This window comes from Balaenoptera musculus, chromosome 3, assembly GCF_009873245.2.
Source record: "Balaenoptera musculus isolate JJ_BM4_2016_0621 chromosome 3, mBalMus1.pri.v3, whole genome shotgun sequence".
NCBI classification, from domain to species: domain Eukaryota; kingdom Metazoa; phylum Chordata; class Mammalia; order Artiodactyla; family Balaenopteridae; genus Balaenoptera; species Balaenoptera musculus.
In genome coordinates, this window is record NC_045787.1 from 36,426,186 (window position 1) to 36,446,125 (window position 19,940).

The window sequence follows — 19,940 nt, forward strand, 5'->3', positions numbered from 1 at the left end:
GGAAGAGAAAAGGCATAGAGATCTAGAGGAGATTAAACAAATAAGAAGGGACTTCTGGTTTTAGTTTTGACATGATTGGAAGATATCACTCCCTTCTTTCTGACAAGAAAAAGCTGTACACACCTAAAAGCAATGACTTATCCTGGACCCATCAGAGACTCAGGTTTCAGAGCAAATGACCAACCAAAAATCTGGAGAGACATGAATCTAGAGTGTCACAGCAGATCTGTTCACTGGAGCAGAAGCCAGTGGAGCCATAAAGTGGGGAAATTACAAAAGATGTGACACATGCATAATTTAAATTCTATAAGGAGAAAAGAGACCAAAGCAGAATAAAATTTTGAAGTAATAATGGTTGAGAATTTTAAAAATTAATGACAAACACCAAACGCAGATACAGGAAGCTCAGACCAAAACAAAAAAGTACACCTAGGCTATCATATTCAAACTGCAAAAAACCAAAGACAAAGAGAAAATTTTGAAAGAAGTCAGAGGAGGGAAAACATCTTACCTATGGAGGAACAAGGATAAAATCTACAGTGAACTTCTTGTAGGAAATCATACAAACCAAAGGTAAACAGAACAAAATATTAAAATGTTGAACATAAAAACTCATCAATCTAGAATTCTATATTTAGCAAAATTATCCTTCAAAGTGAAGGAGAAAAAAATTTTCTCAGACAAATAAAAACTAAGCTAATTCACTGTTAGCAGACCTGCACTGTAAGAAATGTTAAGATTTTCTTGAAGTGGTTGGAGATAATATAGATCAGAAACTTGGACCTAGAGAAAGAAAGTAAGGTTGAAGAAGGAATAAATGAAGGAAAAATAAAATATCTTGTTCTTTTCCTTAATTAATCTAAAATATAGTTGTTTCTTTAAAGTAATAATAGTAACAATAAATAAAATAAATTAAATGAAATTAATGAGAGCAATGCTCCAAGAGATAGGAGGGAAGAATTGCTAATACTTTAAGGTATCTGAATCACATGTGAAGTAGATAGATGGTTAAGATGGTGAATTTTATGTTTGAGTATTTTACCACACTCAAAAAAAAAATTTAAAAAAAAACTGTCTATAAAAAGATATATCATGCTAATATTAACCAAAAGAAAGCTGGGGTAGTTATATTAGTTTCAGACAAAGCAGATTTCAGGACAAGAAATATGATCAGGAATAAGGCAGGGTTTTACATAATGAAAAAGGGTCAATTTTCCAAGAAGATATAACAATCCTAAACATGTATGCACCCAATAATAGAATGTCAAAATACCTGAGGAAAAAATTGATAGAGCTGCAAGAGAAATAGACAAATTCCTTACTATAATTGGAGACTTCAACACCCTTCTTTTACTAATTAGTAGATCAAGCTGCTGAAAATCAGCAAGGATGTAGTTGGCCTGAATAACACCATCAGTGAAACTGATGTAATTGACATTTATAGAATGCTCCATCCAATAACAGCAGAATATATATTCTCCTTAAGTTCACATGGAATATTCATCAACATTCTGAGCTATAAAATTTATAATTTAGCAAATATAAAATAATGGGAATCATATAAAATAAATTCTCAGGTCACAGTAGAATTAAACTGGAAATTAACAACAGCAAAATAGCTGGAAAATTCCCAAATGTTTAGAACACTTTAATAGAATACAGGTTAGGGAAAAAGTCTCAATAGAAATTAAACAAATATTTTAAACTAAAGAAAATTAAAATATGACATTGAACTTGTAGGAGACAGGAAGAGCAATGCTTAGAGAAAATTTTATAGCATATACCATTAAATACATATATATTATGAAGAAAGATATTAAATCCATGATCTAAGCTTCCACCTGAGCAAAGTAGGGAAAGAAGAGCAATTTAAGCCTAAAGCAAAGAATAAGGAAATAACAACAATTAGAGGAGAAATCAATAAAATTGAAAACAGAAAACAATTCAGAAAATCAATAAAAGCAAAATCTAGTTTTTTAAAAGGGTTTAAAATTTTTTCTAGGAAAGCTAGCTAAGAATAAAAGAGAACACACCAATTATCAACATCATAAATGAAAGAGTAATCATCACTACTGGTCCTGGGAACATTAAAAAGGATAATTAAGGAATACTGCAAACAACTCTACTCCTAAAATTTGATAATTCAGATTAAATGGAGCAATTCCTGGAAAGTACAAACTAACAAAATTCACACAATGATAAATAGATAACCTAAACAACCTTATATCTATTTTTAAAATTGAAAAAAATAATTAATAACCTTGCAGAAATTAAATCACCAGATGCAGATGTTTTCACCAGTACATTCTACCAAATATTTAAGGAAGCAATGATACCAATTCTCCATGACCTTTTCCAGAAAATAGAAGCAGAGGGAACACTTCCTATCCCATTCTCTTAGATGAGAATTATCCTAAAGCAAAAATCCATAAAAATACATTACAGGAAAGAAAAAGTACACAGCACTATCTCTCAGGAACACAGACATAAAAACTGTGATCAAAACTTTAGAAAATTTAATCCAATTATTTTTGCCTACTTTAATACATTTTTATACATTAAAATTATTTCAGGTGTGCAAGGCTAGTTCAATATTCAAAATCAGATTCAATCAATGTAACACACCACATCAATAGGCTAAAAAAGAAAAACCATGTGATATTAGAAATGGCACAGAAAAAAATGATAAATATACAAAATCCATTCATGACTAAAAAACAAAAAAAAGCTCTAAGAAAAGTAGTAATAGGGGAGAATTTCCTCAATTTGAAAAGGAATAGCTATAGAAAAAAAACAACACTTTCAAATAGCATCATAGCTAATAGTGAGAAAGTAGATGCTTTACTCCAAAATCAAGGGGAAAAAATTCTCTAGGAAGACTAAGGATCAGGGCAAAAATCTTCTCTATTTCCACTCCAGTATAACGTAGTACTGGAAGTCCTCTCCAGTAAAATAAGAAAATAAAATAAAAGGTATATAGATTGGAAATGAAGAAATAAACTCCATAATCGTGGGGTATTTCAGAGGGACACAGGGGCCAATTGAAAGAGGTCCAAATGGTCAAAGCTGAAAAAATTTGAGCAATTAATAAAGTAGTATTGGATTATAACCCAAATTACAAAATAAATATCCTGGTGTTCATACTGATATAAAAAAGAGCTGAATAAATAAATAAATGCAAGAGAGTAAATAAATTGCCTGTTTAGAAAAATTTCAAATAATTTATGTACACACTCTGCCCTTTTGGAGCATTACTCCTCAATTCTTAGTCATGAACTGTGCAGACTGGCTACTTTCCAAACAGCAGAGTATGGAATGGGAGGGAAAAAAAGAGTAACTTTACAGTGGAGAAGTCTGACAAACACCACCTCAATCTAGGTGATCAAGGTTAACATCAATAGTGGAAAGACATATTGATCGTATATACCACGGATATAATGTGAAGAGAAAGGCACTTTATGTCTAGGCTCTTGCTCATAGACAAGATCAAACTTACCCCAATCTAATCATGAGAAAATCACCTGGCAAATCCCAAATGAGGAACGTTCTATAAGATAACTTACCAGGGCTCCTCAAAACCGTCGTGTTCATCAAAACCAAATAAAATCTCAGTAACTTTAAAAACTGAGAGCAAACTAGAGGACATTACTGCCAAATGTAACGAGGTATTGTAGATGGGATACTGACAGAAAAAAGACATTGAGTAAAAGCCAAGAAAATTTGAATAAGGTGTATGCTTTATTAAGTATTTATTAATAATACTGTAACAACATTGGTTCATTAATTGTGACAACTGTATTATAGTAATGGAAAATAATAATAGGGAAACTGGGTGTTGGATAAATAGGAATTCTCTGTATAATTGTTGCAATAATTTTGTAAATCTAAAATTATTCTAAAATTAAAAATTAAGTCTATTGAAAATAAAAAATAAAAGTTATATGTACAAACATATAATTTGAAAATTATTTGGAATCTTCTGGGGATTTTTGTTTTTTTACATGCTGATGTTTGGATCTCAAGTTTACTCAATTTCATCAGAAACTCTAGGGTGCAATTTTGGCTCAGGCATCAGTTTTTTTTAAAGCTTTTCAGTGTTATGAACAATGGATTTAGATGAACTGAACAATTACTCATAAAGAAGTAGAAAACCTGATAATTCTAATGCCTATAGACGACAGAATCAGACACAAGTGGTTTTACTTGTGAAACCTAATAAACCTTCACATAACAGGTAATGCCTAGATTATTTCAACTTCCTTAAAAAAGAGAATATATTTCCTCTAAGATCAGGAACAACATATTATTCAACATAGTTTTGGAAGTCCTAGCCACGGCAATCAGAGAAGAAAAAGAAATAAAAGGAATACAAATTGGAAAAGAAGTAAAACTGTCACTGTTTGCAGAAGACATGATACTATACACAGAGAATCCTAAAGATACCACCAGAAAACTACTAGAGCTAATCAATGTATTTGGTAAAGTTGCAGGATACAAAATTAATGCACAGAAATTTCTTGCATTCCTATACACTAATGATGAAAAATCTGGAAGAGAAATTAAGGAAACACTCCCATTTACCATTGCAAAAAAAGAATAAAATACCTAGGAATAAACCTACCTAGGGATACAAAAGACCTGTATGCAGAAAACTATAAGACACTGATGAAAGAAATTAAAGATGATACAAACAGATGGAGAGATATACCATGTTCTTGGTTTGGAAGAATCAATATTGTGAAAATGACTATACTACCCAAAGCAATCTACAGATTCAATGCAATCCCTATCAAATTACCAATGGCATTTTTTACGGAACTAGAACATTTTTTAAAAAGTTTTCTTGCTCTCTCTAAGAAGTGAGGAAAACCTTACATCCAAAGTCATCTAGCAAGGGGATCACAAAAATAACCACTATAACAACAAAATTACAGACCAATCTCACTTACAGATAGAGATGCTACAATGTGTTAAAGAAAGAATACATTATGACAAAGTAGTTTTTAATTTCCCAAACGATCTTATGGTTCAACACAAGGACATTCACTAATGAAACTGACTTTACTAATAGTTTAATCCATATAAATCCAGAGAAGCACATGTTCCAGTCTTTGTCATAATAGCAAATATAATTGTCTAGTAATTAAAGCTCCTTTGAATTCAAAAAACACATGCCAAATGTAGAAATATATTCTTAGTGCATAATAACAACTTTCAGAAATTCCTTTCTCAACTTTTATGTATTTGTCACACCTCCATTAATTGCCTCAGAAACCTTTTCTCCAAAACTACCTTCCCACAAAGCTGGACTATACTTTTATTTCTTACTATCAGCTTTTATTTATTTCCATCAGCTTTCAATTTCTCTTTTTTTCTTCATTCAAACACTAATTCTCTGTGCTTTCTAAAGTAGACTTTTTAAAGTTCTTAGCTTTTCCTAATTTTCTCTTTTTTTTTTTTTTCTTCTTTTTTTCTCTCTTTTTTTCTTAGCATAATCTGCACAAAAATGTAATAGGCTGATGAGGCAATGCAGAATCATGACAAGGAAGAAGAGGAAAGATGAAAACTTCAAAATTATCCTTAGCGAATGAGGAGAAAGTCAAAGAAGCTAATTATTTTGAGCTGATATGTTTACTCAGCTGCAATAGATTAATGGATAAGAACCTTATGGTCATTTTGATAAATTCCAAAAAAGCATTTGATAAAAATTAAAACCTTTCCCAATAAATTTTTTTCAGCTGTTACTGAAGAAATCTTCTTAAACTCAGTGTGTTATTGTTGTTGTTGTTATTATTATTATTTTAAAATCAAAATGAATTTATTGCCTGGTTCTCAATTCTTATTAATTTGATTTGAATACTTTCTTTCTATCATTACCAATTTTTAGGGGATCAGATGTACTGGTTGTTTATTCTCTAATGAACAAACAAATAAGATATTATCTCTAGTCTGGATTTATTGAATCAGAATCTCTGATGGGTGAAGCCTGAATTTAAACAGCTTCTCTGGTGATTCTGATGCACACATTGTTTGCCATCTAATATCAGAAGGAAGACAGGTAACTAACTACAGTGTTAATTTCAATATGAGATAGACTGAGACCAGGACCCTGGAAAGCTGTGAGAAGCAATGGAGACACAGAGCTGGGAGCCATTAATTCCGACTGAGAAGCCTTCTACAGGCATACTATAAAGTCTGTGAAGAATGAATACAAAGTAATAAGAACCATTTCTTCTCACTCATGAGAAGAAAAAGAGTTTCACTTGAATTCCTCTTGTAGGATAAACCTGCAAATATTTGAAGGCAGATTCCCTGCCTTTTTTCTAAAGAAAACATTTCAGTTTCTGGCTATTGAGTAATATTTAACTATTAAGCTTGCCAATGCCTGACACTGTGGTATTAATCACTGTCTTTCATGTTGTAACAGAACTGGCACTAAGAAACATGAATAGTTGTTCCCCATCACTTCCTCTAACTTGTTCTAACAAGTTAAAATAGTAATAAAAATGTAGAGAAACTAAATAAAATATAGAAGAAACAGGGGAAACATTTTTACAATTTTGCAGTGTACAAAACCCAGTTAAGAAACACAAACTCTCTGATGCCTTAATGCAAAGGAGAGAGATTCAGATGAAATCAGCAATAATGAAGAACAGAATGATGAAAGAAAGTTAAAAAAGTAGTAACAGTTTTGGAGAAAATAGTTACAGCATATCAAAAATACATTAGGGATGTTTCTGTAAATTGGTTTTAAAAAGACAAACAACACATTAGAAAAATATGCAAAAATAGAAACAGAAAAATAAAATACAAATGATCCATATCTATGAAGAAATGCCTCAACATCACCATTAATAGTGGAAGTGCAAACTAAATATTAAGGGGATGCCAATTTTACTTATTAAGAGGATAAAAGTAAAGATCAATGGGCAAAGCCATGTAGAAATGGGCAGTCTCATCAAAGAAATAATTTGATGTCTATTTCAATTTGAACATATGCATAGTCTTTGACCCAGTAATTCAACTCATAGGCAAGTTTTGTACATTTGCACAAATATAAATATATATCTTATTAGAGTAAAAAGTTGGAAACAATTCAAATTGTCAGAATTTTTAGCAAGGCAAATTGCCACTTGTGATGGTTAATTTTATGTGACAACTTGACTGGCCATGGGGTGCCCAGAAAAATATTATTTGGGGTTTGTCTGTGAGGGTATTCCTAGGTATTGGTATTTGAATCAGTGGACTCAGTAAAGTAGATTGGCCTTTCCAGGGTATGTAACCTCCAAATCCACTGGGGGTCTGAATAGAAAAAAAAGGAGGAAGGAGAAATATTTTTTTCCTGTCTCACTGCTTGAGCTAACGTCTCATCTTATCTTCTGCCCTCAGATTGGATTTACACTGTTGGTTCTCAGGCTTTTGGAATCAGACTGAATTAAACGACCAGTTTTCCTGTTCTTCAGTTTCAGATGGCAGATCATAACATTTGTCAACCTCCATATTCACAAGTCAATTTCTCACAATAAATCTCCTTTTGTGTATATATAGCCTGTTGGTTTTGTTTCTCTAGAGAACACTAATACACCACTCAACTAGAAGCTACATTTCCCAGCCTTCCTTATACCCAGAGGTACTTTTGTAACTGAATTCTGGCCAATCAGATGTGAATAGCAGTGATGTTGGCCATTCTGGGCACACATCTAAAGAGAAACTGCTCACTCTTCACTTCCTCTGTCCCCTCCTCCCCATATTGTGGTCCATATTGTGGAGAGAAACCAATTCCTCTCGTATAAATGAGGAAAACACTCTAGAGGATGGCAGACCAGCAAAATAAATGAAATCTGGGTACCTAAAAACTGTCTTGGGGAGAGCCATCTAACCCTCCTGGGACTTTTGTGTGAGAGAAAAATATACTTTTGATCTGTTTAAGCCACTGTTATTTGGTTCCAGTTTAAGAGGATGAAAGGATACTCTAACTAATACAGTAGTAAATGCACATGCACTGAATGTGTGACACTGAAATGTGAAAACATACCACTTAGTGAAAAACTGTTGCCTGCCATATCAGTAAACAAAGGATTTGCAGCCATCAAGCCATCACATTACAGCCGCTCACATTATGGTGAGCTCTGAGGGAACTCAGGATAGGAAAAGGATGCCTGCCACCTAGCAGTCAACTGCTGCAGCCACCCCAGATGGTGCACCCTGAGGAGACTCAGGATGAGAAAGCACAGGATACTGACCCCAGATAGCTGAGGTGCACATCAAAGGAATAATTTCAGTGAGCCCAGACTCTTGCATTTTCCCATACATAGAAAAGCACTAAATTCCTTAACTTGAGGTATCTGGTTTTCTTTAATTAACAGTAATCTTTCAATGTTCCTACTACCTGGTCTTTGTTACAAAAACTCCTATATATACTGGCTACTCCCTTACCTCTTTGGAGCAGTCTCTCAGAGCTAACTGTGATGCTGTGTCCTGGACTTAAGTCCTCAGTTTTGTCTGCCAAATCAAACATAATTCTCAACTTTTAGGTTGTGCATTTTTTTCAGTTGACACACTATAGACACTTTTATCAGAATTCAAATACAACTCCATATTCAAACCCCAAAAATCAACATTCTGACATCTCCAAAACTCTGATAAAGATAAATATTGTGAGCAAATTAGATTTCATCTCAGTTACATTTTCTTTTTTACTAACCTCCAAAGTAAGAGCCATCCGTCAGCTTCATTTCTTTACTGGATTTTGTGATGACACCAGCAACACCATGTTGAATGAAATACATTTTTTTACCCACAGCTCCTTCTCGTATGATATAATCTCCAGGCTGAAACACCTCAAATCTCAACTTGCTCAGCATGGCAGTCACAAAATTAGGATCCGCATTAGCAAAAAGAGGCATTGTAGCCACTAGTTTTCGGCAGTTGAAGTTGACTATCTCCTAAAGATGGCAAGAGTAAACAAATATTAAGAGAGAGATTAATCATATCAGGAAGAAAAACATGTGCTGAAATTAAAATCTATACATAACACTGCAATTTAAATTAAGAACCAACAATACATAAATTCTAATAATCCACGTATCTCTTCAAAATCAGGGATCATGTTTTATTATTGTGTTGAAATGTTGTATTCCCAGCACACAGAGTAGTATAGGCATATATTAGACATCAATAAATATGAATTAAATATATACAATTTACCTTTTATAACTTCCCATTCATTTATTATTCTTTATATAAAATTAGAACGAAAATGTGGAAGAGTTTTAGTCTCCCTTTTATCTGTTTTTATGAAGAAAAGAAGCCACATCACTTCCTATTAGCCACGACGTTACCACTTCTGTGGTCCATTGTATTGAACAATCTAATTTGTACCTACTGACTAGAGTTCTGAAACCAGGGCCCAGCTGCCAACAAAATGCCAACAGTATTTTGATGTTTTTTCTTAATGTCATTCACATTAAAGCAAGGAGACTTGATGTTGTCCACATTACACAAAAGACACTCTAACTATAATCTCTAATTATAAATTCAATCCGTTTCTGGGTTAGATCAGAAAATTACTCTTTCCAAACCTCCTGGGTTTCCATTGGAAGTTTTGGACTGGACAGAGGTCATATTTTCCTTTTCCTAAATTGTTTGTTTGTTTTATTTCTGGGATCAGGCCAATTCTAAATTAGGAGATTTATATGTTTGATTTCATTCTGTGGATTCTAGTCCAGATTAGACACAGTGCTATCACTATGAACCAAAACAGGGATATGGGACCAACCAATTTTAATCCTGAAAGTTAGATACAGAACAGAATAAACAATGGGAATCTAAATTTTACCACAATGCCATTTCTCAGAAATATCTTCTCCAATGAGCCCCCAAAAGAACAGGGTTGGACCTGAATTTGTGAACTTGCTTAAGAGACACAGAAAATGAAGTCACCTCTGCTAAGAGATGGGAAAAGGGCAAAAAGATTCAGAGGTATTAAAAGAGTCTGAGATCTGAATTCCTGCTTTGGTAATACAAACTTCTAGATTCCAAGACTGGGAAAGGAAGTTTCCTCAATCTTCTTCATAAAATAATCTGATATTACTCTAGGATAGTTTAAAAAATTCCAGCTGATGCAGAGGGCACAGAATTTTGGGTCCAACATGGAAAAGAAGGTGTTTCATCCTCAGCAATATGTTGTGAGTACAGAAGAGCAAAGAAGTATCTCTAACAGTGGAGTTTCATGGAGACTGGTAAAATATTTAAAAATCAGCAGCGATAACCAGCAAGTGAACATAACAACAAAAAGAAGAGAAGGATATAACATATGGTACTTCATGCAGCATCATCCAAGCCCTACAATGCACAGTTGACCCGATGGGTAGCTATATCTAGGGCAATTTGTGGTCAATTTTAACTGGTGCTGAAGAGCTGTGGTGGGAGTGGGGGACTACAGTAAGTGCTCAATAAATATGCATACATGTATGAGTAGACCGAAGGAAGGAAAAAAGAAGAAAAGAAGGAAGGAAGGGGGCAAAAAGGGAAAGAAGGAAGATGGAATTTTGGCATTGGAAAAAAAGTGTTCACAAAGCCTAGTTTATATTCCTGTTGGGAAGTGGCTATTTAAAACTCTCAGAATGCTCTCTCAAGCCAATAGGTTGAGAAACAAGTCTTACATGTAATATAAAAATGTGTTTTTTACTATTCAAAATACTTCCATATAAAAACCACATGAAGATAAAAGGTGAACCATTCAAGGTACCCAAGGTAAGCACATGAGTTAAAAGAAGACAAAAATATGTCATTAAAATGATCAGAATTGTTGTTTCAAAGTTAATGATTTCATGTGTAAAATGACATAGAAGGATCCTGCGTAGGAAATTGAAAATAAATCATGTTGCAGAGAAAATAAGAGTTTTCAAACAAAAATAATAATCTTTTCATCTATGTTCTTTGATTTGAACTATACAAATTTTTCTCTTCATTGTTTTCTTACCTTTTATTTTAGCAAATAATTTTACAAACAATTAAACTGTCTTTATTTATATGAACAATTCTTTTTCTATGATGCATCACATATCTAGGTGCACCTTGGAACTGCCTTGATTATATCACTGCGAAGATAATTTCGTATTATTGTTAACTTGAAGGAATCCATTCATTTTTTCTGTCTCTGTGGAACTTTTACCTCCACGTGAATACTTTCTGATTTAAACTGTAAATTCTAACAAATATTTGACAGAAAAAGATGTGATGGGACAGAAAGTTATTTGCATTTAAAGGCTCTCCCTCTTCCCATGATATCTGCTTGCTTTGAGGGTGTATAGTTTAATGGAAACAATCAAGTGAGCCTAGAAGTTAAGCAAAACTTTTTAAAGCTCTTCTCCATCAATCACATTTCTTTATAGCACATTTTCTTAGGGAGAACATACTTAGTTAAGTTATTAATATCTCTCTATTAGTAAAACAAGACTTTTAAAGCTCTTCCTCCATCAATCCCAGGTCCTTATAGCACACTGACTTAAATAAAACACACAGTTAAGTTATTAATATCTCTACTCTCTATCCAAATTCTTTATGGCAGTTGTTATAATGAGCTTTTTTAGCGATACGTCTGGCCTGAGTTAGGAGTATTGTCTATATGAAATAAATTGAGGAATGTTCACTCCCTAAGGGAATCAGACACGTGACCCTGACCTTAATAATAAAGTACTCCCAATTACCAGGTTTACTTCATAACTTAAAAATAGACAGTTATTTCTCTCCTGAAGCATCTTATCATACCAGAAAGTATGGCAGTGTTAGAAAACAAATAAGCAAACAAACAAAAACACCAACAAAAAACCCTCACAATGAAAAGGATATTTCAAAGAGGCCAACTGAAAGAGCTACCCGACTAATGCTGTAACAATTGGAGTAACAAAACAAGTAATGTAATATTGGCTTAACCCCAAAGCATAAGATAAATATGAGCTTATACTTATATAAATAAATGATTGAGTAAATTAAAAAGTAGGGGAAAACAGACAAATCTCCTATTCAAATTCCAAATAAATCAACTTTTACCTACTAAAAACAGCATAATACAACAATAAAACAACAACAAAGAAGAACCCTGCGTTTGATCTTACTTTGACATAATGTCAGTTTATTTAAGATGTGAAATTCTTTTTCAGCATTCCTTCCCATTATTTTGCTAAAGTACGACAGGATTATTCAGATTCATTTTTCGGTCACAGTGCAGAGAGTATCTCTGTAAACTATAACATAGATATAGTAAAGTACACAAATCTTAAACATACACAGATCTTATGTGAAGTTTTCAAATATGTGAACCTATATAACCTCCCGGATCCACATACAGAACAGATTTCAGAAGGCTTCCTTTTTTCCTTTCCAATCAAGCCCAGAGGTTCTAGCTCTTCTGACTTCTATCACTATACACAGTTTTACTTGTACTTGAAATTCCCATAAATGGCACCACACACTGCAGAGTCTTTTGAGTCTTGCTTCTTTTGCTCATCATTATGTCAGTATGATTCATCCATGTTGTTGTGTGGTGGCAGTTCTTTCTTTTTATATTTCAGGCTGTATTTCATTTTAGGACTATACCACAGTTTATTTCTCCATTCTACTCTTCTTGACATTTGGTTTGTTTCCAGTTTTAGGCTAATAAAATAAGCCTGTTATGAATATTCTTGAAGTGCCTTATGCACTGATTTCTCTTGCATATTTACCTTATGTTGGAATTGCTGGGTAATAGGATAAGCATATATTTAACTTTGGTAGATACTGCCAAAATTTTTCTAAAATAATTGTATTATTTTTCTCATACACCAGCAGTATATAAAGTTCCAATTGTCCTACATCCTTGGAAAATTTTGATGCTATCACTCTTTTTTTAATTTTAGCCATTAGTAGATATGTAGAGATACCTTACTAAAATTTTTTTTCTCATTGTGGTTTTATTTTACATTCCTCCAATGATTAATGTTGTTATGCACATTTTCATAGGCTTATTGGTCAGATGAATATCCTGTTTGGTGAAGTGTCCAGTCAATAGTTTTCCCTGCTTTTTCTATTGAAGGAGTCCTTTTTATATTCTTGACATGAGCTCTTTGTTGGGATATGCATTGCAAATATATTCTCCTCATCTGTGGCTTGCCTTTTCGCTCTCAATGGTATCTTTTATTGTTATTGTTTTGCTGGTAATTTGATTTCTAGTTTGTTTAACTTTATGACAATAAGAAGAAAATGGGATTTGATATATTTAAATTGCTTCAAGAAGGATTTGTTTTAACCATAAATCTGTGCTTTGGAATCATGCATATTCTGAAACCCTGGGAAATTTTAAGCAACATCTTCTTTGTTATTAAAAAGAATAGCAATATTTTAACGTTCCTTCTAGCACTACAATTCTTTATTGATAACTTAAGTATCATTGTGGAAAGTTCCACTTTGTGAAACATTTAGTTCTCTTCCGTTCTACATTATTTTATTCCACACAGTATAGTTCTAAAAAGTTTTAAGCGTGGTCACTATAAATATAATTATCATCATTACAATAATGAATCATAATCTTAACAAAACAGAGCTGCTGTTACATTGCTAAATTCCTACACCCAACACACTCTGTGTATTTTTAGACTCTGCGGAGCACGCAAGCGCTTCCTTCTAAGAACTTAAATCAGACATTCAAATGGCATCCAATGTTCAGACTTCCATGTTAACTTCAGAAACAAGTAAACACATATAGTCAAATCTATATCAAATGACACTTTATGACCTAGAACATCTTATAAAACGGTGCTGCTGATGTTGTCCTAGTTTTTTTTCAGTTCTGTAGCCTGGGGTAGTTAGAATCAAAACAGAGTCACTGGATATGCTAGGGATTTCTTTAAGGCAGAAATAATTTTAAGAATGAACACAATAAAAATGAGGCAATATTTATTAAATTCTTGTTGGTTCCAGGTATTGCTTTAAATAAAGCTCTACAAGTATTAATTTATTTTATCCTCACAAAATCCTATGCCTTAGGCATTATTACTACCCCACCTTATGGAAGATATTGAGTAATAAGCCAAAGACCACACACTTGCAAGAAGAACTATGGTTTGTTGGCCCAGCTCCCTAACGTAGGGTTTTGACGGATTCTAAGAAGTCATCTTAACTTTGCACATATCTAAAATCGCTACAAACCTGAAGATTCTGATGTTAACCATAAATTTGTTCTTTCAAACTTTACACATTTTCAGAACCTGACATGTGAGGTGGCAAACTGATAGCTACACACTTGGCTGTTTTTATTTCCCCACAGCAATTATTTTTAGAGATCTGAATATTACGGTCTTTACATTGGCATCCATGCTCCAGGTTGCCACAGTTTTTAAAACGTGCTACTTCATACAATTAGGCTATCTGACTGGCTTCATAGATCAGTAGCATCTGAGATCTTTGAACCGTAAAGCAAGGGAATGCAAGAAGAGAAAGAGAGACCAGTATTTGATGTTGTTGTTTGTGGGATATGTCTTATGTTATGGGGACAGGGTCAATGTGTGTCCTTTACTTCTCCCTTTTAAGAAATGTTTCTTCAATGATATCTCTGCTTCTCCCTGCATAGCCCCCAAAGAACATTGTAATTTAATATGACAAGTTAAAGATGGGATGTGGAAGGAAAAAGAGAGAGAACAAGATTTAGTGGGCAGCCATTTTAAGCAGGTACTTCACATATTATGTCTCACTTATTCCTGGAGGAGAACAACCAAAGAATAAACTTGAATTTGGTTTTATTTCCCCACGTATACAAAAGAACGAAGATAGTGGAGCTTAGAGAGAGGAAATACATTGCCCAAGCCTCAGAGCTTGAATACATCTAGAGAAACTCATCATTCTATTTGACTTCCAAACCATTGCTCATTCAACCCTACCATGGGACCTCCCTATTACCTGGGTCAAAGTCACAAAAGCTTAGCACTAAAATTAACCTATGCCCTTATGTTTTGCAATTCCTTGTGCTTTGGAATGAAAATAAAGTCACTTTTAGTATTTCATAAATTTTTAAATCTAAAACTTGCCCCATTTCAGACAAATATCTATTTACCTTTTTGCTTCAATACATTTCTAAGAATATTTACACTTTTAATTAATTTGAATGCCACATTTTATGCAGTGTATGTATTTTCAGAGCAGATTATTGCATGGTAATATATTTACTGTTATGCAATTCTTCAAAAACACAAAATTCTAGTTAAAAAATATATAAAAAGGATCTTGGTTGTGTTTATTATATGTGACCCAATTGCTATGAAAATATATCTGCTTGAACAATAATTAGTCAAAAATTATTTTGAAAATTAATATGAAAACTTTTATTTTGAAAACTAAAAACTAATTAGTTTCAAAAAAACTAATTATTTTGAAAACTAAACTAAACTATGTACTAATTTAATTTTATCTTCAATTATCAACCTTCATTTATATGTCTGGTAAATAAGAAGCATTTCCTCTGTACCAGAAATTAGGTAAGACGTAACTATGGAAGAAAACAAGTGAGATCTTGAAGCATGACTAAATGATTTGGAGTGATATTGATAAATAAGCCTCCTAGTCAACATGAACTCAGTTCCTCAAACAACCCCATGACATAGTCACAAATGATGAAGGGAAGTAACGGGGTATTGGTGGCTGAATTTATACAACAGTTAATAAGAAAGTAAGCATTGTAAACCTGGGGCCTAAAGACACTTAACAAGGGTGTTAGGCTTCAGGTGGCTGTCCTGAACCTATTGCAGTTTTGTGTGAACAGGTGTACACTGTGTGAGAGTCTTATGTGAGACAGATGGAGCTTTCCCAGGATTTTCAAAGGAGCCATTATCAGCAAGAGGGTAAGTACCGCTGGTCTTAATGTAGTACAATGACTGTGATGATGCTGATAGCTAATATTTATTGAATGCTTTGTGGTTTTGCCTTTAATTATAACAACAACCCAATGAAATAGCTATATTATTAACCCAGCAGTATAGACGAGCCAAAGCAGTTTCAAAGAGGTTGTCATGTCACAAAAATCACAGAGCAGGTAGGAAGTGAGCCCAATACTTAACAGTATATAGTCTGTTCCTAGAACGACATTGTTTAACATGGTAGCCATTAGCCACATGGAGTTATTGACCACTAGTAAACCTTTAATTGATTTAATTTTAACCATTTAGGTTTAAAGTTAAAAGCTGATGATTCAGTTATTAGAAAATGTTAAACTGTATGGAAAAACTTGCATAGGTGAATGTACTTTTCAACTGTAAATTTTATGAAATCTATATACAGATCAAGCAGTTCTAAAAAAAATTAACATTCCAGTCTAAATGTTCTGTCAGAATAGCCTTTGTCAAAAAGTCTACAGATAATAAATACTGCAGAGGGTGTGGAGAAAAAGGAACCTTCCTACACTGTTGGTGGGAATGTAAATTGGTACAGCCACTATGGAGAACAGTATGAAGGTTCCTTAAAAAACTAAAAATAGAGCTACCATATGATCCAGCAATCCCACTCCTGGGCATATATCTGGAGAAAACTATAATTCGAAAAGACACATGCACCTCAGTGTTCATTGCAGCACTATTTTACAATAGCCAAGATATGGAAGCAACCTAGATGTCCATCGACAGATTAACTGATAAAGAAGATGCAGTGTATATACACACACACACACACACACACACACATATACATAATGAAATATACATATTTATATTTATAAATATGTATATATGTTTATATACATAAATATAAATATGTATATTTATATTTATAAATATTTATATTTACATATTATATTTATATTTCATTATACATAATGAAATCTACATATACACACACACATATATATATACATAATGAAATGGGAAAGGAAGGGGAAGGGATAAACTAGGAGTTTGGGATTAACATAACACACTACTATATATAAAATAGATGATCAACAAGCTCCTACTGTATAGCACACGGAACTATACTCAGTATTATGTAGTAATCTATAAGGGAAAAGAATCTGAAAAAGAATATATACATCTATATATTTATATATGTATAACTGAACAACTGTGCTGTACACCTGAAATGATCACAACATTGTAAAGTAACTATACTTCAATTAAAAAATACACCAGATTCTTAAGACTTAGTATAAAAAATGAATGTAAACTATCTCATTAATGATGTTTTTATATTGATTACATGTTGAAATTATAATACTTTGAATATATTTAGTTAAAATTTATCATACTTAATTTCACATATTTTTTTATTTTTAAAATGTAACTAGAAAATTTAAAATTACACATGCAATGTGATTCACATTGCATTTATACTGGACCAAGAACACTGCTGCAAAAGAAACATGATGTAATATGTGAGGGGATATGGAAAGTAGAATGCAGTTCTGGATTTTAAAAAAATCTTCATGTTAAATATATTATTTATTGAAGAATCCAACAAAATAAACATAAGGTATAATTTTTTGATATTTATTTATACTTTGAAGAGAGAGGTGAAACAGAATGTGAAACTTTCATAGAAGACTAAAATGAGGTTTAGTTTGACTCTTGAAAAGATTAGATTTAGATCCTAAGACTTCTAAGAAAAGTAGATCAATATCTAGAAATTGCAACCAGTTTTTTAAGTAACCTCACTGAAAAGCTCTAAGGAAGTCATCTGCAATCATTACCTTTAAGACCACTACATGAAGTTTGTGAGGCAATAAATAAATAAAATAAAAAACATCCATATCGGCTTCTGAACAGTCCTTAGTGTCCTAGGAGAGGGCACGTCTGAAATGACTGCTGGAGTGTCCAACACAGAGCGGGCTGCATAGAAAATGCCCAGAGTGTGGTAAAGTTTGGCTCTGTGGGTATGATGTAGAACGATTCTTGGGAAATAACAGAACATACTTAGGATTAGACTGTGGGACCTCGCCCTTATCATGGCTCTCAGGATGACAGTGTCAATAAGGGGAAAAAAAATGGTTTTGATGACTTGCCAAAGATGGCATTCTCCTCCCTGGATGTATTTATGATATTTTTCTAAGATACAGTTTGCCAGGCTCCCATCCAGATTCAGATAATCTGACTCTAAATCTTCAGGGGATATGAAAAAAATCTCTGTTTTTAATAACACATTTCAAGTCATAAGCAGTCAGATGTGGAAACCACGGTTCCTAAAATAAAGAAGTATCTGAAAGTTTACATCTAGTTGAGGAAGGAACATATATATGTATATATTCAGTATAAGATAATGGTAAAAAAATAAAATAAACATGGGTTAGACTCTCTCTCTCTCTCCAGTGTGCGAGTGTGTGTGTGTGTGTGTGTGTGTGTGTGTGTGTGTGTGTGTGTGTATCTGGGCTCAGTCCCTGATACCAAAACTAATTGACTCATTGACTCAGGGCCTGTAGAAAGTGACTCATACTCTTTAAATCTTAATCTTTTTGCCTGTAAAATGGAGATAACACTAGCAACTCTATCATAGATAATTGTGATGATTAAATTAAATAACACAAGGAAAGCATTTAAGTTCACTAAATGTTATCTATTATTTACCATTATAACTACAGTTGTATTAAAAACCAATATCTGTTAAAATCAAATGAATGGTAAAGACCATATATATTCTACAAAATTTCAAAGAAACAAGACTTCAGGGTAATTTGGTAAGAAAATATTAGGTCAGATTTTTAAAAAAAGGCTGAGTGGGGAACTGGTTATTAAAGCCCAAAGTCAAGGCAGGTGCAGGGGTTCAGAAGCTAAAAATGACAAGACAGTGTTAGGGCATAGTCAGTGAAATTCCCTTTTGGCCAAACTCAAGGAATAAAATATAGGATTCTTATAATGAAACTGCCCTAAATGATAAAATAAATTTGGAAGGTGAATTGTAAATTAAATACACATTCTATTTTTTTAAAGAAAGCACATGGGGGATATTAAAAAAAAAAATTCCCTCAGCATTTCCAACTGGCTTATATTGATCTGGTGGTTTGTCTTCTAACTTGCAAGATAGTTGCATGTATCAGTACATTAGCCCATACAAATCTTAACGCTTGAAAATGTTTTAAACATTTTTCCAAACATTGACTAACAACTTAGGTACCTGCTTCAATTTCTTAAACTCAAAGCATTTCCCTTGATTTCTGTGTCCCCATTAGGGAGACTTTATGTTGAGCTGTTTCTCTAGTTGGGATAATCTGTCCTATTTTTTTTAAAGAAAACGTTTAACTCTCTTTATAACTCCTAAGTAATTTGAATATAAAAAATTATGCAATAAAATTCAAAAGTAAGAAATACTTACTTTTAATATTTATTTTGGGGAAGTTAAAGGAGTTAGAGATAAGATAGTGAAGACTGATGAATTAATATAGTGTGCCTCAATTTTAGTTTATTGTAGTTTTCCATCTCATTAAAGAAGAAAGAGTAATCAATTTTTGTATTCACAAATTGTATTTTTAAAAATCTTTAAAAACAAAATGAATATACACACATCCCTCAAAATATATAAAAGAAAAAAATCTCTACAGTTTCATCACCTTAATGAAAGTAATTTAATATATTTATGTATTCTTTTAATATAATCTTATTCACCTTAACATAGTTGTAATCATAATATACATTCAATATTTGTTTCTTTTCCCCCCACATTTATAACATAAAATATTTCCTATTTTGATATATGATCCTCATTGCCATTCTTTTTAATGGCCACACAATATTCCATCTTGTGTTAATCATAGTTATATTAAGAAAAATCCAATAGAGATAGAGAGAAAAATAGTCTGCAATGGCCTCTTAAATATTGGCAAGCTTTAATATTTTTCGCGATTTCTTATTTTGAAACTCAGCTATAGCATTAATTGCTAGATTCATAGTGTCTTCAAATTATGAGTTAAAAGGTAATTAGCCTAAAATCTCTGC

The 19,940-nt window shown here is 32.8% G+C and overlaps 1 protein-coding gene across 1 annotated transcript in view; it reads right to left on the bottom strand.

Annotated features, from left to right (window-relative positions):
* The window catches only part of HCN1 (hyperpolarization activated cyclic nucleotide gated potassium channel 1), a 373,683-nt gene that overhangs the window by 41,181 nt on the left and 312,562 nt on the right, over positions 1 to 19,940 (bottom strand). Inside the window, exon 6 of the mRNA XM_036845442.1 lies at positions 8,705 to 8,945. Coding sequence (XP_036701337.1) covers positions 8,705 to 8,945 — 241 coding nt within the window. The remainder of the gene's footprint in view (positions 1 to 8,704; positions 8,946 to 19,940) is intronic.